This window comes from Suncus etruscus, chromosome 10 (genome assembly GCF_024139225.1).
Source record: "Suncus etruscus isolate mSunEtr1 chromosome 10, mSunEtr1.pri.cur, whole genome shotgun sequence".
Classification (NCBI taxonomy): Eukaryota; Metazoa; Chordata; class Mammalia; order Eulipotyphla; family Soricidae; genus Suncus; species Suncus etruscus.
The window spans coordinates 57,011,572-57,032,806 of record NC_064857.1 but is presented as its reverse complement, the minus strand read 5'-3'; the positions used below and the strand labels follow the sequence as shown (position 1 = coordinate 57,032,806).

General features: G+C 40.5%; 1 protein-coding gene across 1 annotated transcript in view; it reads left to right on the top strand.

The window, feature by feature from the left end:
* The window catches only part of ZNF407 (zinc finger protein 407), a 333,884-nt gene that overhangs the window by 127,379 nt on the left and 185,270 nt on the right, over positions 1–21,235 (top strand). The window contains exon 3 of the mRNA XM_049781793.1: positions 3,738–3,812. Within this exon, the coding sequence (XP_049637750.1) occupies positions 3,738–3,812 (75 nt within the window). The remainder of the gene's footprint in view (positions 1–3,737; positions 3,813–21,235) is intronic.

The following is a 21,235-nucleotide window of genomic DNA, read 5'->3' as shown; positions in this document are numbered from 1 at the left end:
CCTTGCACAGTGAAGGAGGCTCAGACTCAGGACTGTGCTGTTGAGGCATCTCCGCCTCACCTTTGGCTCTGCAGATCTCTATTTTTTTTCTGCTCTGTGAAGACATTTCCATGACTCGTGTGTCAAGCCCTTTGAACACAGACATAGTTTGTTCATCTTTATCTCTTTGTTTCTAGTCCAGTGATGTGTCAAGTGTGTGATTGTTGTCATGTGTAGAATGATGGGCAGCAGTAGGCACTGTACTGGAATGCATTTTGATGGTTTCAATTTTTTAATTTCGCAGTGAACTTGTCATCTCAACACACGAGGAAGCAGAGGGGCTGTGTGATTGCAGCTACACCTATTGGGTTGACACAGGGTGAAAGGTGGAGTCAGCACCTGATCTTGGGTGGATTATAAAGGGCAAATCCAATGGTTTCAAATTCTGACTCTCCATCAACATGTCTCTAAACTGTCCTGAAGAAGGTTCTCAAAGGTGGGCCTAGGTTTGTCAGTCAGTCCTATCTGTAGGCTGGCAGAAAGCTGTGGACTTCGCCCCTTCCCAGGACTCAGTGCTCTGCATTGCTTCTTGCTTCCCAGCTAAGCAGCTGCCAGGCCTATGGCTAATTCCCTGTCCTTGCCCCTCAGGAATTTCCTAAGAACACCCTGCACAAGGCCATTTGGCACATGGATTCTGGAAAGAACGAAGGCTGTTGTTGATGCCTTTGTGACATCATGCTTTTGAAAGTTGCTTTTCATTTTTATCTCTTACTTCTGAAGTCTCCAACAATGTTTCTAGCATTTCCTACAACAATTGTGTCTCTCCAATGTCTGCCCTGCTGTGTGGGCTTGGGGCCTCGATCCTTGCACCTGTCCTGTCCCAGGCACTCCACAGCTAACACTCCCACTCTTGGTGCTTAATAGCCTCCACACAGGGTCCTCTGGCTAGAGCAGTGCTTCTCAGTTGTTTAATGTCATGCTCCATAGGAAGAAGAAAACATTTTTCGCATCCCCCATGTGACTGTAAATAGTTTCTATATTAAAAAATATTTAACCTGCAAAACAAATATATAAAATAATTTGAGCTGATTTTTTTAATCAGAGGCGATGTCTGGATTAATGACTACAACGAGCACTTTTTGCAATGCATGGCTTTTCCAAGCAGGGTTTGAAGCAGGACACAGCAACTCTCAGCTCCAGAGACATATAGAGACATAAACACGGGACTTAGCTTGTTATGACAGTGTTTGCTGAGGTCAAACGCGCCCCCCTTTACGGAACTTTGCGCGCCCCCCCCCCCCGTGTGCTCCCCACTATTTGAGAAGCACTGGCCTAGAGTCACTTTTGCTTTCTTCAAGGGCATAGCTAGCCTACAGCTTCCCTGCAGAGAGAATTGTTTTATTTTTTTATTTTTTTTTATTTATTTATTTTTTTTTGGTTTTTGGGCCACACCCGTTTGAAGCTCAGGGGTTACTCCTGGCTATGCGCTCAGAAATCACCCCTGGCTTGGGGGGACCATATGGGACACCGGGGGATCGAACCGCGGTCCATCCACTTGCAAGGCAGACACCTAACCTGTAGCGCCACCTTCCCGGCCCCGAGAGAATTGTTTTAGACCCTAAGGGCAACCCCATGGCCTTGGCAAGGCAGGGTGGAACTGAATGAAGCCCTGTGGGAAGAGCTTGGTACTGCATTTTCATCTCTTTATGAAGCTTCTTTATGCTTCATACCTGCAGCCCACACTGGGACTTTTAAACTCTTCAGCCTTTATTTTGACCAAACTGAAAAAGTTTATTCTTGAAGGGAGAGTTTACATAAACACTTATTTTGTATTTGACTAAAGTGAAGCTTTACTTCACATTAGCTTTTTCTATATGAAATCATAGCTAGTCCTCTAAATATTTGGTATTATAATTAATTTCCCTTCAGCAGATAATGCCCAAATGTTCTATTGGATAAAAGCTTTTCCTCTCAATTGATTTTTGTTTGTACCCATGTAGTGTAATATTTTTATTCCAAAGCTTGAACATTTTAATTAATAATTTTTTTGATTAGAAATTGCACTATAGTTTCTTAGTTCATCTCTTAAATTATGCTTGGTCATATAAATAAGCTGTGCTTTGCAACTTTCTGTTCTTAACCTTTACTCTTTGCTATTAGCTTTATGTTTTTTTAATTATAGGAAAATAGAGGACGAGGGGGAAGTTATGGCTTAAATAGACTGTTGTTATTACTGTATTCTTTTTTTACGGAAATGAAAAATGTTATTTATTTTGTCCAAATCAAGCAAAAGCAAATATAAAATATCTTGTACTGTGATCCTGGTGAAGCACTTAATTTCTTCAGTTTGTTCCTTTATACATAGTGATTATTTTCCTATATTAGTGATCGATGGTGTGATCCCTTATTTATAGCTAAAAAGCAAGTATTGTCCATTGTTATCTCCAAACACATGAAGAGAATCTATGTTTTTTTTAGTGGATACAGTTACGTTATTTGAGTAACAAAATCACAGTCATTTAAAAAAACCTCACAAGTGTATTATTTTAATATTAAAAGAGAAGTAGCCTGCTACTCTGTGAACATTTACAAAATAGACAAAAATGGAAAATCTAAGAAGCATCCACATTTTGAGAGAATTTTCTTGGCTTTTCATGTTTCTTTCATCTGACCATAATGCTTCCATTGCCTGTCTGTGCAGACATGTCCAGATGAATTCAGTGTTTAATGGTAAAATCTTATAACATGCCAATTTGATTTGTAGCCCTTCATATCATAGAAAGCTAATTAAAATCATATTTTTGCATATGTCATGCTTTTCCTATATGCATGTAAATAGTATCTATTGCCTCTCAGCTATTAGTAATTAACTTTATGAAGGACAGCTGTAATATATAATTAACAAAAATGTTTGCAAGCCCCTTTACACGGAGAGCTACAACAATAAATTTTCTTTTTTTCTATTTATGAAGAGAGTCATTTAGGTCTAATGCTTCTGACTGAGTGCTCAATTGTTTTAACTAATCACAGGGTGTAATTAAATTGATGGTGTTGTAGGGTCCGTAGAAGCCTGGTTTCCCCCCGTGCTGACTACATATGCTTATGCGCTTCAGATTTCTGTCAGCAGAGTGGAATTGAATAATCTGACTTGTGTGCCGAGTAAGATGGCATGTCACCTAATCCTGTTTGTTTTAGTTATGGATGTCTTCTTGGCATTTAAGTACATTTTGTGTGTGCGCCCTAGACCCATAAACATTTATATTCTTCTTAAAAACCTCAAATTATTGCCTTGTTTTTAAGGAAACTTCATGAAAGCAATTCATTTTCTCTTTTACATTTTCTTAAATATTTAATGAAATGACATTTTCTTAAATCTTTTCCTGATTTAAGTTGTGGGATCAACTAGGGAGCAGTGAATGTTATATTAAGGTTTTTCTTTATCTTACTGGCATTGAAATCGCTGACTAGAGAACTGAAGCTATTGTTTGCTCTCTGTTAGTAGAACTAAGTAAGTAAATGAACCCATTGAAATACAGTAATTTCTTCTGATTTTCAGATATTGCAGCCTTTTAAATGATCATGTAAACTTTCTGTTTAGCAAAAGTGCTATCGTCATGTGAATTTTTATATTGCATACACACATATTCACATTGCATAATATACATTATTCATTATACATATCTGCTCTTAAATACTCTTTTGTAAATATTTCTAGAATCATAAGTTTTTTTTTAATTATTTTATTTCTTTTCTCCTAGAGTTGCTTTTGTAATGAAGAAGCATTTAAATACTCACCTACTTGGCAAACATGGAGTTGGCACCCCCAAAGAAAGGTAATTTCCATCTTTTTTCTATTGAATGAAGAGAATAATATTTTCATTTTAAGTTGCTTAATTAGGTGGTTTGTCAGAATTTTGATCAGCTCCAGCATTTTTTGCGTTTCTCGTACTTAGTGGTTGAATATCACATTTTACTCCGTCTTTCTCCCAAAAGTAATGACATTTTAATTTAAAAATGGGATGTAAATTATCTGAAAGGATTTGAGCTATTTGATTTAAGATCATGTAAGATAAATAAAGCTAAATAAGATTTATATTTTATTTTCTATATTAGAAGGAGCCAAGATGATTATGCAGACTGTTGTTTGGTTTTTTTTTTTTTTTTTTTTTTTGGCCACAACTGGTGATGCTCAGGGATTGATTACTCCTGGCTCTGCACTCAGCAACTACTTCTGGCACGCTTATGGGACCTTATAGGATACTGGAGATAGCACCTGGGTTGGCCACATGTAAGGCAAGTGCCCTCCTGCTTTACTATTGCTCTGGTCCATTATTCCTGTATTATTGTTGAAGGATAGTTTTATTTTTGGACCATATCTAGAAATGTTCAGAGGTAACTTCTGATTCTGCAGTCAGGAATTACTTCTGGCAGGCTTGGGGAACCATATGGAACACCAAGGCTCAAATCCAGGTCTGCTTTATGCAAGGCAAACACCTATGCAATGTGCTATCATCCCTATTCAAGGAAAATTATTAATATTATTTTTGGTTTGGGGGCCACACACAGTGGTGTTCAAGGGTTACTCCTTAAAAAAATCACTTCTGGCAGGTTCAGAGAACCATATGGGATGTCGGGGATTGAACCCAAGTTGGCTGTGTGCAAGGCAACACACTACCTACCCACTGCCCTATTGCTCTGGCCCCGAAAAATAATTTTTTTTTGTTTTGGCTTCTGGACCACAGGGATACTTAGGGATTACTCCTTGCTCTGTACTCAGTAATCACTTTTAGTGACCTTGGGAGCACAGAGGATACTGGAGATCAAATGTGGTTGGGTGTGTACAAAGCAAGTGCCTTACCTTGCTGTTCTTTCTCTCTGGCTCTATTTTTTTTGGTTTTAAAGTAATATTTTTTAATGTTTCTGACTATAGAATTTATTAATAAAAGAAATATATCTTGTGTCATTCCCCAGATAATACTTTAGTTACCATGTCATTAAAAAAACCAGAAAAACAAAAAACCAATAAACACTATAATGATGTCCTCAAGTGCCAGGGCCTCTCTGCTCTGGAGTTGGCCCAATCTCACCATGTTGGATCAGTCAGTCACATCAGGGAGCCATAAGCCAGTCCAGTGCAGGTAGTTGCCCCCCGGGACATATGCCAGGCCTTGAGCTGGTCCCTCAACAGTCCTGCTGCTCGACTGCTTGCTCCTGCTTTCCTGTCTTGGAAGGTACCTTTGGAAATTCCACAGGTACCCCTGAACTCGGTCGTTAATTCTATTACCAAATGTCAGTGATACTATAATTTGTGTCATTGCCCTGAGGCTAAGGGCCATTTCTCCACGTTTGTAAATGTTCAGTTACCTTTTATGAAGCTTAATGTTCTCCTGCCAGTGTGTGTTACCTTTAGAGGATCGTCACCTATTTTTCCAAAGAGAGTGTTGGAGGTGGTTTCAGCATGGCCATGACAGCTGTCCCCGAGTTCTGGGAGCCCCTGGGCCCACTCTCTATCTTTTGTGCTTTTATTTTATTGTTTTGACATGACATTTAATTTTAGCTAGAATGTCTATGTTAAATATGTCTTGAATATCACTGCCCCTTCCTCCTCTCCCACATTCTCCTCCCCCTCCTTCTCTTCCTCCTCTCTTTTCCTCCCTTACCTATGAAATTTGTGGGAACTACTCTGGGGCTCAGTGTTTTTTTTCGTTTGTTTTTGTTTTTTATTTGCTTTATAATTTTGTTTTTTGTTTTTGGGCCACACCTGATGACGCTCAGGGGTTACTCCTGGCTATGCGCTCAGAAATTGCTTCTGGCTTGGGGTACTATATGGGATGCTGGGGGATCAACCAGTTGGTCCTAAACTAGGGTGGGCAAGGCAGATAGATGCCTTACCACTTACGCCACTGCTCCGGCCCTATGGGCTCAATGTTTTGGGGAGCTGGTGATGTTAAGGGCAAACCCAGGCCTCTACTTCTTTTAAGTGTGTTCCTTAACCCCAAGTTGAAATTCAAAAAGAGTCTGTATCACTGCAATTCTAATTTGGGACTTAAATTAAACATAGTTTTCAAAAGTGTAAGAAAGTAGAAGCAAGAGTTGTTTTTGTTTTTGGTTTTTGTTTTGTACGGGAAGGAATTTTCTTTTTTGGGGGGTGTTATTTTAATTCCTGTTTTTTGGTGGCTTCCACAGGTATTATCTCATCCATCCTGTGGCTTTCTGAGCAGCTCCTTCTTTCCCAGTTTCCTGGCTCTGAGGACCATGACTCAGGGAGATACAGTATATTCAGTGTCTTAGAATTAGCAATAGCTGATGTACTTGATATTTTTTATTCCACTACTCCCCCTCACACAAGTGCTTTTACTGTGCAGTGATAAACCTACTTTCAGGACATAGAACACTTTTTTCACAATATGAATTGAATTGAAAACTATCTGGATTGTTGGGCTGGAAGTAGAGCATTTACTTTGCATTTAGCTGACCCAGATTTAGTCCTGGCATTCCATTTGGTTCCCTAGCACTGCCAGGAGTGATTTCTGAGTGCAGAGCCAGGAGCAACCTCTGAGAGTCACTGGGTGTGGCTTCCAAACAAACAAGCAAACAGACAAACTAAACTTCAAACCCAAAACCTATCTGGATGGGTCAGTAGAAAGAAAATATCTCACTATACCTCTGACTTGTTTATATCAACTGCACATTCACATATTGTACTTCTTTATTTAGCAGTTTAAAATAACTTAACAATGTTCATATTTATTGCCTCATCCATGTATCACCAAATATCCTAGAAATAGTCCACACCTCTGTGTATCTTACATTTGGAAGACCCTAGAGGCCCAAGTGCCTGTTTTCTTTGCTTCGACATCTGGGAACTCTGTCTTTCTACCTTCACCCTCCAGCCCTACTGGGTAAGGGAGAGATGATCATCTGTCCTCCCAGAGACTCAGATGTTTAGCCTCCAGCATTGACACTTCTTCATCATACGTCTAGACCTCGGAGATAGGACAGTTGACTGTCTCCCGGGATGGACAACTCGGAGATTTAGAAGTTGTCTTGTTTACAGTGGCAGTTATAAGAAGCTCCTTTTCTCTCTCTCTCTCTCTCTCTCTCTCTCTCTCTCTCTCTCTCTCTCTCTCTCTCTCTCTCTCTCTCTCTCTCTTTCTCTCTCTCTCTCTCTCTTTCTCTCTCTCTCTTTCTCTCTCTCTTTCTCTCTCTCTTTTTCTTTCTCTCTCTCTCTCTTTCTCTCTCTCTCATACTTTTTGGCACTGCTCAGGGGTTACTCCCCCTTTTGCATATAGGAATAATTCCTTGCAGTGACTACATGGGATAGTGGTGATCAAACTCAGTTTAACTGCATCAAGAAAGGTGCCCTCCCCATGGTACTATTGGTTTCTCTTGTTAACTGCCCAGAAATGGCTTAACTTGATACACCTGGTTCCATCGGTAATATATTTTCCTGAAAGGCGAACACTAAGTGGTGAACACTAAGGCCACAGCAGCAAAAGTCTCACTCGCAATGTAACAGCCAGTGGGTCCTTCCTCCCGTCCCAGCTTTCAGCACCTAGAGAAAGGGAAATGTTCTCTGACTGGGAGTAGGAAACAAAGAAGTTCTTCCTAAGCACGGTGCACCAACACCTCCAATATCGCTGCTGTTTGTGAAATTGAGTTAAATGATTTTTTTCTTACCTATTTAAAACATTAATGCCTTGGCTATAATTTTGCAAGCTTGCTATATTTTAATTTCTTCTGGACAGTATAATCAGTTTATTTTCTTAGTTTTGAATTTGATTCCCTCCTCATATGTATTGCATATTATAGTAAATAATAATAGAAGTGAGCTAAATCAGATGTGACAATTAAATTAATAATGCATTTGTTCGCAAGTATGTCAGTCTTTTGCTTTGACTGATATACACAAAAGTGTAAGACATTCCAAGTAGCTCATAGCCTTCTACTCTCGTGAGATGAACCAGCATGTTTTGTCAGAGTTTTGTGTCTGTCATCAGCCACAGAAATTTAGACATGGAGTATAAGATTCGATTTTGTTTTTATTTCCGTGAGCACCCAATGTCATGGCTTGTGTAAAAGTATACTTTTCCTTTAAATTTATAAGAATTTATTTTTAGCCATGGTGTCATTCTATTTCTGAAGTCTTATATACTTAAACAGGCTGCATTTAATAAACCTTCCAAAATAATAAACTTCAATTCATTTACAAACTCATTCTGAAGTATTTCCCATTTTAAATAAGTAACTCACTTTGTAATATAGTATGCCTGTATAACTTTATGACTCTTTGAATTCACTAATAATAATCTAGAAAACGAGTTTACCCACAATTATTCTCATTGAAAGCATCCTAATAAGTCTATCTTGCTGGAAAGCCAGGTGCGGCGACAGTCAGAAGAGATGCACTTGTCGTTTATTGCTGGGGAATAGGCTGGGCTTGGAGGTGGCTATGTAAGCATGGGGGAGATTGAGTCTTTTCTGATCTATTGCCTTTCTGGCTTCAAACCCTTACTGGGAAATATCTATACTGGTAGCCTCTCTGGAAAGCTCATATCATCACATTCTCTTTCTCCAGCACCTAAAGATTTAATTGCTGGGAGATGGGGCCACATCTAATGGCTCTCAGGTCTCTCCCTGATCTGTGCTCGGGGAATCATGCCTGATGGTATTTAGGGGAACCTCTGCTGTCCTGGAGACTGAAATGGGGCTGACTGTGTTTGAGGCAAGCCCCTTCACCTTTGTACTAGCTCTCAAGCCCAATAAACGATTTACGATTGAAGAGTGAGTATATAATCAAGGGAAATAAGCCTGCTGTTTTCACATTACAAATAACAAATATATTAACAAAATTTTTGTTTCTTCTCTGGGGCCACACCCAATGGTGCACATGGTTTACTTCTGGTTTTGCACTCAGGAATTACTCTTGGCCATCCTGGGGACCATATGGGATGCTAGAGATCGAACATGGTTTGGCCACATGCAAGGCAAATGCCCTCCCCACTATACTATAGCTCAAGCCTCATCTTTAACAATTTTTGAGTGAAGCTTTTATGGATGATTACTAACAGATTAGATATCTTAGATCAACAGAGCTATTGGTTTTGTTCAGACTTTGGAGGCTACTGATGGTTCAAAACTGGGTAGTGTTTTTTTGGGAGGATTTTCCCAAGTCAATTTTATTTTACTGAGCTTTCTGACATTTGGGCTAGTTACTCCCTTTTTTTATCAAACATTTGGGATTTTGAATAAGTCATCCTTTTATAGCACCTTTGATTTTGTTGTTACATCAACCCTTCTCTCCCCCTTTATGCCACTTATTCCATGGCCTGAGAGAAATATTTTCAGTTTAGGGTCTACATATGAGCTATTATAAGCCCTAGATTATGAAGGACTTTCTTTCTTTCTTTCTTTCTTTCTCTTTCTTTCTTTCTTTCTTTCTTCCTTCCTTCCTTCCTTCCTTCCTTCCTTCCTTCCTTCCTTCCTTCCTTCCTTCCTTCCTTCCTTCCTTCCTTCCTTCCTTCCTTCCTTCCTTCCTTCCTTCCTTCCTTCCTTCCTTCCTTCTTCCTTCCTCCCTTCCTCCCTTCCTCCCTTCCTCCCTCCCTCCCTCCCTCCCTCCCTCCCTCGCTCCCTCCCTCCCTCCCTCCCTTCCTTCTTTGTTTTTTTTTTTTTTTTTTTTTTGTTTTTGGGTCACACCTGACAGTGCTCAGGGGTTACACCTGGCTCTACGCTCAGAAATTGCTCCTGGCAGGCTCAGGGGACCATATGGGACGCTGGGATTCGAACCACTGACCTTCTGCATGAGAGCCTTACCTCCATGCTATATCTCCGGCCCCAAAGGACTTTATTTCTGTCTTATGCAATGTCTGTCTCTTTTCCTTTGTTTCTGTCTCCATACATGTGTTATTTACATGTGTTCATATCATGAAAGTATCATTATTGTTTTCTTATTTCCAGTATAGCCCCCAAACTCACCACTTTTATGAGTCATTAGAGTTTTTGGTCTGAAGTCCATGTCCTTGGCGAAAGCATATCCTATATGCAGGACCTTCATGGTTTCTACTGAGGCTTTGCCAACATAGTTCATATTGCTTAGAAACAACAGGTGTTTTCCTAGGAAGAAGAATGTTTTATTCCACCCTGAATTTTTATAGATTTAAGTAAATTCATTATATGTGTGGGGGGGGGGGAGGGTTGTGGGTGTGGGTGTTTGGTCACTACCAATGATGCTCAGGATTTACACTAGCTCTGCTGTCAGTAATCACTCCTGGCAGGTGTAGGGGACCATACGGAGTGTGTGGAATTGAATTTGAGTCAGCCCTGTGCAAGGCAAGTGCTCTCTATCTGCCATATTATCACTCTCGCCCCTAAACTCAATTCTTTTTAATCAGGAGAAATTCTGTTCTTATTTTTTTTATTAATCTTTGTTACTGTTTCAGATTGTCCATTTTAGAGAGAGAGCTTGCCTTTGGCCAAGTTCTTGTAGTATTCTTTTCCTTTAAGTAAGGATGTGTAGTTTTCCTTACTATTTTCTCATGTGAATTTCTTTGAGATAAGTACATCTCTTCTCATTCAGACGCATCCCTTATTGTCATGGACAAGGTGTTGACATGGATGCCTACCTTAATGCTACGGATGCTGGAAGGAACTTTGTGTTCCTCAGACTGTCTGTCTCTATGGGAAGTTCTTTGTGAAACTCCTTAGAACCCTGTGTTTCTAGCTTTATGGCCTCTTCTCCTGTTTCACAGGCAATATATTCCTCTTTGGTTTTCTCTCCTTGTGATCAGGAACACCCCCACCCTGCCCTTCTTAGGAGTTCCAATGAAGATGGAAAAGTATTTATGGGCTCCTTTGCCTGAACAATATTTACACAAAGAATAGCACTTTAAGTCAACATGAAGGACGAGCATAGGAATTCTTTACATTTTTGAATGGTTTATTTTAATGAGTGAGAACGTGCTGTAAGTTAATCTTTGATATTAATCTCATTCTTCAGAATCTGAGGACTACCTTTCTGTCTCATTGTGAGTGTCCTATGATTGCTGGATACTGTGTGTGTGTGTGTGTGTGTGTGTGTGTGTGTTTATTATGTTTGTAAAAATAGTGAGATGGCACAGATCACTCTTTGCTATAGAATTCATGCAGGGAGATACAAGTCACCTCAGTTTATCTTCAGCGATGTTATTATGTTTAGAGAACTTCCTTTCTATGTTACTGATTTGCACTGATAATTTATGAAAATACATGAGGGATAAGTATATATTTTTCACTGTTACCGTCCCAGCATCTGTGAAATATTTCTAAATTAAATGGATAATTTAGATGTTGCAAGGTTGCTTTATGACAAATGCTTTATTGCCGAAATGGCTATTTTTCTAAGTATTTATAAATTTGCCAGCTAAAATTTCTCAACTAAGCATCAGTGGTGTTGAGTGTAGGCTTCTCTGTGTTCAGAGAAGCTTCTATATAACTTTCCGCTGCAGGAGTAGGATCTAGATATGGATGATCCCCGTCTCCTCTGTGCGGAGTTAGCAAACTATTTCATGGGGTTCTTTTGCACCCCCAAGTTGTGTACAGAAAAGCTACATCTGAAAAAAACAAATCTGAGTGATGTATGGAAAAGCCACATCTGGAAGAAGCAACTCCATTTGATTTGTCAGATAGTGTATTCAGTATCCTGAGTGCGCTGCTACTTTCACTTCTTCTCAGGCCTTCAGCTTGCTTGACTTCCCTCCTGACATGGCCCTTTCCCCCTTACACACAGTCCTTTCCCACACTCAACTGTCCATGTTTCCTCTCTGAGAACATGTACATGAGACCTGATTTTCTGGGGAGTATCTTCCCTGGGTTGTGGAGGAGACACTGAGAATGGTCTCCATAGTTTTTGGAAAGTCCCTGGTGTTTCTGAGGCAGCATTGTGCTTCTCCCTGTGAAGTCAAGTCTGGCTCCTCACAGCTTTATTCCACAGCAGTAACTGAACACCTTTGCTGTGGGCCTTTAGGCTGAGCGGAGCAGATGTGTGGTGGCTGTGACATCCCTTTGTTTCTTGCTGGGAACCCAGGTCTGTATTGTACCCTCTCTAGCAAACAGGACATACTTGGTGTATGCACTTTCTTCAGACTGTTATTTCTAGTTCCATCATGTTTTCTCTTATGGGAGATTTCCATTTTATGTGAGCAATATCTTTTAACAACCACACATAAATCAAAGTTCACGTAATTCAAGAGACATTTTGCAATGGGAATTTTGTAAGGTTGGGTTATTTTAGTCTGGGAGTACATATGTCTTGAGGCTTTCGGTTTGGGGCACTTGTTCATCAGCCCTGGTATTAGATTTGCAGAAAAACTGATCTCGTCTATTGTATAAAAATGGAGGTTTTTAATTTCTAAGATTTTTTAAAAATCTTTAAGATCAGATGGACTTATAGGTAGCTCTTGGTATTTATTTTCTGTGCCAAAACAGTTCATATGTACTGCCCAGAAAATGAAGGGGTGTAATTTGTGTTGAGTACCAGGTCATTCACATCCATCTCTGTCCCAAGTAACTGCTTTTTGCTCACTCATTTGGTCCATGTTCTCCACTTATCGGAGAACGTCGTGTAATTCAGGAGAGGGGGTCACATGTTAATGGTTTATGTATGTCATCAGAAAGTAAGATCATTTTCTACTCCTCCAAGCTTCACATTTTTGTTTTATGGTAAAACTATTCTTTCCTGTTTGTCTTATTATGCTCTGCCCAGGAGGCTCTGAGAACCTGGGAGTTTCCTCCTGACAATCCTCTTTGTCTCCCAAGTTTACGATTGGGTTTATGGAGCTGAGCATGTGGTGCTGCACTAGCTAGCCCTGAGATGCTAGGGACTTTCAGACCATCTTTGCAGTGCTGAGATCCCCAGGTCTCCACTCCCACTAATATTTGGGGACCATATGGTACAACCTGGGAGTGGTGTGTTTGTGATACGAGCAGTTTTAACACCCAGCTCTGAGCTCTGTCTCTATGGGTCCTTCTGGGAGAATTTTGTTGAGCACTCTTTTCTATGTATTTAAGATTGGACTTTAAATGCACATGGCTGAGAGACGATTTTTGCTCTTTGGAGAATATTGGTCTGTATGCAGTTATTCATGATTTGTCAAAAGAAAGTCTGTATCATGGAGCAGGAGATTTCCCGAGCAGTATTATGGTGGCTGTAGATAAAGCATGTGGTTCTCTATGGATTCGGTCTCTTAATGAACATCCCAGCACCCACTGCAGTGTTTTTGTCGCAAAGTTGAGATAATGTGAGTCTTTGAAGATAAACAACCTGTCCTTATGGCATTAATTTTGTGTTGTTGGGCTGAATAAGGAAAGACAATGCCAGTGAAGGCCTTGATTCAGGCTCTGATGGGAATATGTAGGTGTGAGGTTAGGCTCCGGCCCTGAAGGGCCATTGCAGAGCTGCCCGAATTTTGGGTACCCTATTGGTAGGTGTGTGCAGTGTCCAGGCCTGGCTGGGTTGGGCTGGGCTGGCTATAGAGAAAAGTTGATCTACCTGTCTGCTGCTCTGTAGACTGTAATGTGGAATAGGTACCGCCTACAAGCTGGAGAGGATGAAGGAAGCCATGCTGTCAGTGCTGGCTTTGAAGTAGCCATATAGGTGTACCTGTCCCTATCAGACTGACCTGGTATAGTTGGAGGTGGGTATTGATTGTCCACTTCTCTGAGGCAGTCACCTCCTCCAGATCATCGTCTCTGGCATTATTTTTATGTCTTAGTTCCAGACCCTCTTTCTATGGAGTTCCTTCCCATGTCAGGCCTTACGTCTCTCTGTATGGAGTCACTTCCTTTAAGTCTTAGACCTCTCTGTGTGGTGTCATTTACTGTGTCAGGTTTTAGTCCATTCTGTATGGAGCACTTTCTGTGTCAGGCCTTAGCTTTTTCTGTATGGAGTTACTTCCTGTGTCAGGTCTTGGTTCCAGGCCTTCTCTTTATAGAGCTGTATTCTTGCTTATTTCACCCTGGATTTTACCTTGGTTTTCAATATATTCCTATTGAATTTACTAGATATAAAGGGTTTGTGTGTGTTATGTTTTTTTCTATACCACCACTTTTTTCTTCCCAAAAAGAAGCCTAAAGACTATGCTAAAACTATACCTATCTAATAATTATGTTCTTTAGGGCTTTGTTTGTGAATTATTTGACCAGAGATGTCTGATTTAGTATTGGCATTCTTTATTAAAGTGATACCTGTTTCATTCTGTTACCTATTGTTTTACATAAAGTAAAGGTTTGAGGAAATGCCTGACATGCATTAAGCCAGATATTCTAAAAACTTGAATTTGTTCTTTTTTCAGAAAGTAAAGAGATTGTTCAGTGCTGCCTTGGAAATTATCTTTCCTTAAGCAAATGGCAGGAGACACCCCCCTCCCCCTCCACCCTATTTGCACCTGGGACTATCATTATCATCTACCATTATTCCAGAACTCTCACTGTGAGAAGCACCATACTGGACCCAGTTTTGATCCGAGCAATGCACTCTCCAACCACTCCCACACTACCATACTGGTACCTCATAGAGGAGACAGGAACCACTCTCCTCCCCCATCCCCCCCCCCCCCACACACACACCCGGGCTCTGTCCTTGGGAGCCCCAGGCTAACTGATGGTCTCTTGGGAGGCTGAACTCCCTAAAACAAACTAATAAGATAAGTTCAGTTCTTGGGAAAAAGTGAATTCTTGTGTAATACGAATATTCTTACTTATTTTTTTGCATAAAATGATTCATTGTTGTTGAATGAATTGATGAAAACCTCAAGGAATATATTTCTTTTCTTATTTATTCGGCTGCTATTTGGCCTAGTTGTCCAGCTGATCTTGTATCTAAACTGTCTGCTGACTTAATTGTTTTTTAAGGCAATGGGAAGTGATCTCAGTCTGATCCATCGGATATGTAAAATATGTTTTGAGAAACTAGGTGTTTCTCCCTGGCAGGCATCTGGTCTACTCTCTTTTATTTCACTTAAATTACTTTGAGAACACTGGGACTTATACATCTGGACTCTGACTAAAATATGCCTCAAGCTCTTATCTTCAATTCCAGTCAGTGCCAGAATCAAAAAAGAACAAAGGCTATATGTTCACTGCAGCCTTCAATTATCCTTAATTACCAACTTTTATACAGTTTCATTCTACAGCGCTGCCTTTCTTGTGAGAGGTTCTTTATATTCATGATGTCTTAGTAGAGGCTTATAAAAGTCTAAGATTAAAATTTTTCCTCAGGAATTTTTAGGGAACTTATGGCCTTTCCAAAGTCATTTTTGTAGAGTCGGCTCAAATAAATTTTTATAGTGGAGAAATACAATGTTTACATTTCCTTCCTGGACAGAGGCCTAGCAGGCCTATTCGCACATCTCATGTCTGAGATACCCCTTTAGTTTTTGGGTCCTGTGCTCAGCTGGATCACTGAGAGTTGGGTGCAGATGTGGGTCCCACCCATGCCCATGTATCCTTGCACTATTAGTAAGAACGATAGGAACCAGAGGAAATAAATGGGTGTGTTTGGGGAGACACTTGAAGCTTTGGCCAGCTTAATGCTCTTCAAGTTGGCTTGCATGGGCACTAAGCCTTTCTTGGCTTTCCCAAAGAATCTTCTTCCCATCTAACATTTACTAAGGTAGTTAGTACCTTCTTAGGTTCAATTCTCTGGGCTTAGAATTTGACAGCTTAAATCTGTCACTGCATTATGTCAGTTAACCCAGTTCCTTTCCAAAAGGCTTCTAGCATATTATGTCAGTATAGATTCAGCCTTTTAAGGAATTAAGGGTTTCCAGTGTGTCCTCCTGTAATCCTGTCTTTGTTTTCTGAACAGTGACTTCTAGTTGAAACATTGGGTGGAGAGGCAGAGACTAGGCCTCAGTGTGGTGAGAGAGATTTCAGCTGCCTCCACGCTGACTGCCATTCTTGGCCATGACAAGGACATGTCAATCCACCATAGGATTTCTTGCTTTTTTAAAATATAAAATCTTTATTTAAGCACCGTGATTACAAACATGATTGTAGTTGGATTTCAGTCATAAACAGAACAAGCCCCTTCACCAGTGCAACATTCCCACCACCAATCTCCCCCCCCCCCCCAATTCCTGCCTGTATTCAAGACAGGCATTTTACTTCTTTCTTTTTTTTTTTATTTTATTTTTATAATTTTTTTTTATTTTGAATTATGAGAACAAAAGATGCAAAGAAAGAGGAGGTAAAGTTACAGTGGAAGGACAATCACCCATAACATAATTCTCAGAAGAAGTCCCCTTGCTGATATCTTAACTTTGAACTTTCAGCCAAAGAAAGTTAAGATAAATAAAACAGAATCCATGTGCAATTACTTTGTCCCTCAAGTTCCCAGATTGTAGCACATTATAATATTTCTTAACAGCACACAAGGCAATCTAAAGCCATCAAACTTACGTAACTCCTTAAACATTAGAGGCATAGTAATTTTTATATTTCCATGTACATGCATATTAGCTTAAGTTAACCTCAAATTTTAAGTGGGTGCGTTTTAAGGATTAGAGTCAAAGGAGCACAGTAAAAACGGTGTTAGAGTGGCAATTGTTGTTTGCATAGGCCCACCAAAATATGAGAGGCATGGAAAGGAATAACCTTGGCCTGAATACAAAGAGATCCTACCCCTGAAGTTTCCTGGCATAAGACCAGCTCTAGGCCTCAGGCAAGTTATCGTTCGATCCAAGACATTGTCTGTAGCGCCGACTCACTTATCACACAGTCTCTGTTGTTGGTATCATGTTTCTGTATTAAAGATTCTGGAATCTGCATGTCCTACATTGAAGTCATGATGTGGAGTGCCTTCTCGTTTCACCTCACCATGAAAGGGCAATGCAGGAAGCCCTGTCCTGTAAGCAGGTCGTTGTTGTTAAGTCTTCTCAGTGTTAAGGGAAGTCTCTTTTGAGCAGGACGATGTCTGAGCAGTGGTAGGGTCTTCCGTGGTAGAGGATTGCTTCCAGGTGATGTTATAGACAAACCTCACCATTAAGGGGCAATACAGCAAGCCCTGTTCAGTAAGCAGGTCATTGTTCTTGTTGTCTTCTCAGTGTTAAGGGGTGTCTCTTTTGAGTAGATCGATGTCAGAGCAGCTGTAGGGTCTTCCCTGGTACAGGAATGCCTCCAGGTGATGTTATATACAACCTTGGATGTTTTGTAAATGTCTTCTGTAGATCAAGGGGTAAATGGAGAATGCCCATTCTTCTGAGGCCTGGCCAGGTCTTTATGTCAATGTTCAGGGTGTAAGGTCTCATTGCACTACAAGATTTGTGTGTTCCCATTTCTATTAGATAAGAACTTATTGGTATATATAGTATTTTCCCATGTTAGTGTGCCTACGCAAACAAGATATAAAGCCACGTGGTGCTATCAGATATATGGGGGCGTAAGAACATTTCCAACAAGACCCATGACTTGGTTCAAACATAAGTATTAAACTGAGGGATTCTATCACACCAAATTCCATATTGAGCAGTTCACAAAGAGAAGATAAAGAACATGGCGGGGGGGAAATCATCACTGTATAAGAAAGTATTCAGCAAAAGTTATAGCCGTCAAAGAAAACACCCATAAAATGTTGAAAAGATATGTGTCCTTTTTATGCCTTTTAAAATAGTTGGGTGGGTGTTAACTCCAGGGCACCACTTTGGTCTGTGACTCAGGATTCAACAGTACTTAAGTTAGAAAGGGTAAATGAGGAGTAATGATGATAGGAGTTAAAGAAGTTAAAGAGAAATATGAACTTATGCAAAAGGTATGCAAAAGGGCAGAGTACAAAATGGACATTCTGCATACATAAAAACATAATTCAATGATAGAGTACTATTAATGTTTCTTGTGAGAGTACTATTAATGTTTCTTGTGAGAGTACTATTAATGTTTCTTGTGAGAGTACTATTAATGTTTCTTTTTGAAAATGTAGACTGGACAGAGATTACCAGTGCCAGCCAAACCTCCTCCTGCTAGACTCCCGGCTCCCAGGAAGGAGAGATCCTTCAAGAAGCTGGGAGACCAGAAGTTCAGAGCCCCACCCAGACCCTCCCTAAGGAGCTGCATAGATAATGGGGGAAGGCCTAGGGTACCTTCAAGCTCCACCAAGGGACCCAACTCACCGGCTTGCCCAGGCATGTGGCCCGGGGAAGCCCTGGAGATCTGGAGCAAGGCGGTAGAGGGGTGCTGGGGTTACCCAAGTCCCGCACCCCCACTAGGCCTGGTCAAGCAGGCCTCCGGCATGGCAGGGGCCTGCCAAACCTCCTCCTGCTAGACTCCCCGCATTTTACTTCTTTCATTCATGAAGATAGTCATGATATAGCCTGAGCAATGGTGCAAGTGGTAGGGCATTTTTCTTGCACGTACTAATTTAGGATGAACTGTGGTTAGATCTGCCGGCGTTCCATATGGTTTCCCAAGCCAGGAGTGATTTCTGAGCGCATAGCCAGGAGTAACCCCTGAGCATCACAGGGTGTGGCCTGAAAAACAAAAACAAAAACAAACAAAAAGACGATAGTCATGATAGTTGTTAGTGCAGTTATTTTTCTAACTGAACTCACTACTCTTTGTGGTAAGCTTCATATTGTGAGCCAGCCCTTCCGGCCCTCATCTCTATTGTCTCTGGGCATTATTATAATAATGTCCTTAATTTTTTTTTAAAACCCATACATGAGTGAGACTATTCTGTGTCTATCTCCCTTTGACTTATTTCACTCAGCATAATAGATTCCATGTACATCCATGTATAGGAAGATTTCATGACTTTATCTCTCCTGCATTGTTTATATGTACCAGTTTCTTTAGCCATTCATCTGTTGAAGGGCATCTTGGTTGTTTTCAGAGTCTGGCTTTTGTAAATAGCACTGCAATGAAGATAGATGTGAGGAAGGCATTTTCGTATTGTGTTTTTGTGTCCCTAGCAATGATATAGCTGGATCATATGCGAGCTCAATTTTCAGTTTTTGCGGAATTTCCATCTTGTTTTTCATAAAGGTTGGACTAGATGGCATTCCCACCAGCAGTGAGTGAGTAAGAGTTCCTTTCTCTCCACATCCCCACCAGCACTTATTGTTCTTGTTCTTTGTGATGTGTGCCAGTCTCTGGTGCATGGGATTTCTTCTTCATCTCCCCCATTTTCTCTCTTACTCAGCAATGCCTGCTCTCCTTTTCCTTTTTTCATTGAGGTCATGTTGAAGGCAGGTACTACTTTGCATTTTGGTTTGTCTTCTGGTGACCAGAGACTCTCACCCCTGTCTCCAGGTGGACTCTGTAAGGCTTTCAGTGAGTGTTGGAGATCCCACTCTTCGTTTCCACTTTCACCTGGTGGTTGATTCTCAGTGAGTATTGTTGGATTGCAGATTTTTTCAACCTTGAGTATTTTTCTTTCTCAAAATGGGTTTTCTCTTAGTTGGTCATACATGCCCACAGTCACACAATAAATGATAAACTACAGCAGTGTAGTTTTGTTTACGTGGTGTGGATGACCCACCCTTTGCAGTGCATGGCTGTGAGGAAATGTTATCACCTTCTCTCCTTCTTTCCATGTTGGGACACAGTGAGGAAGCCAGGGGCTAATAGCTAGACAAGAACAGATCTACTATGGGCATAGTCACAGCATGTTGGGTTTGAAAAGTATCAATTTTTAGATGAAAATATACCAAGGAAGTTCTTATTTTCTAGGGCCCAGATATTAATTGTTTCCTTTTCAACATGCTAATTGGTTTGAGGGAAAGGTGACGGGAGAGCTGATTCAGCACAACACTGAAACAAAGTTTCTATTTCTTTAAATTAAACCCACAACTTCTCCATTCATCCTCAGACTCCAATCTAGTGTTCCCAATAGTTTATATTTATGATTGTGTGATATGAACATTTATATTTGGCAAATGTAAAACGGCAGATTTATTGTTAGATTTGACACTTCTTCAAATGTTCATATTTAGCATTTTTAACAAAAGTTTTTTTATATGATAATCAGATTATTGAGGGGAAATTTTAACAACAACAAAAAGAAACCAATACTTACTATTTTGTTATTCGTGCTTTTAGTAATTGTGACAGAAGAATATATTTCAAGATTTTGTTAAGGATTTTCTCTTTTGGATTAATCAGAAATACCTCTGATAGACAAAACAATAAAATTAGTAGAATTTGAAGCTGCCTTGCCTGAAACTGGAAGAGAGTCCAGAGAGTGTGTCAATAGGTAATGTCCTCTGTTCTTACTCACCCTATGGCCTTTTCACTGGCTTTCAGCTGCTGTAAAGAAAACACAGATTCATATGCACAGCTACCTTGATTTTGGAAGACTTGACATTCATATTGCTGTTGATATTAGAGTGGTGAAATGCAATTTATATTTCTGTAGAAGTTTAAATTTGGAAACTGTGCCCTCTGTTTCTGAGGTCCACACACAGGGCTGGAACCTCTTGCATGTTGGTGCAAGGCCATGTTTATTGAGTCACTCTGTCACAGCTCTCTGGCCTCTGAGCAGGTCAGAAAATAAAACAGCTCAATCAAATGAATCAAGTGCTGAATTGATGAGAATAACATGTTGGGGTAGGCCCTAAGGTGTAATTTGAAACTAAAAATACAAGTAGGCCAAATTAATATCTTAGAGATAATATTCTGGTTCTCAGTCTGGTGGTAAACTTGTCATTGCCCCTTGTATTGTAGGACCACAATATACCATCAGGCCAGACATGTTGCGAGTGACAAGCACAAGTGATACTGCTCTGACTTTTGTGCCCCGGTGTCTCTGTGGTAAATCCACAATTTCACACTTTGATATAAGCTGTACTGTGCTTGATGTGAAGCAGAAAAGGTGTTAGTCAAGCTTCTATTTAGATTTCTAGCTAGTAAGATAATTCCTCCACTCAGTGACTAGGAGGTACAGTTAGTGTTGGAGGTGATGGGGCCCACTCTGGTTTGTGAGGTTAGGAAGGACAGACATCTAGCTTCTACAAAAAGGCCCTTTGAAAATTTTCAGGCTCTTTGTCTTGTTTGGGGCCACACCTACCAGTGCTTAGAGCTTACTTCTGGGGCTGTGCTCAGGGATCACTTCTGTTAGTTCTCCAGGGACCTGTGTGGTGCCAGAGACGCAGCCAGGGTTGACTTTATGTGAGGCCAGCCTCTTAGCCCTGGTGCCATCTCCAGCCCCTTTACTTTTTACAGGTGCCTAGGGTGTCCCAGGAGTAGGCATCTTCCCAGGCTACTCACCTCTTCTTTGTCATGAGAAAGG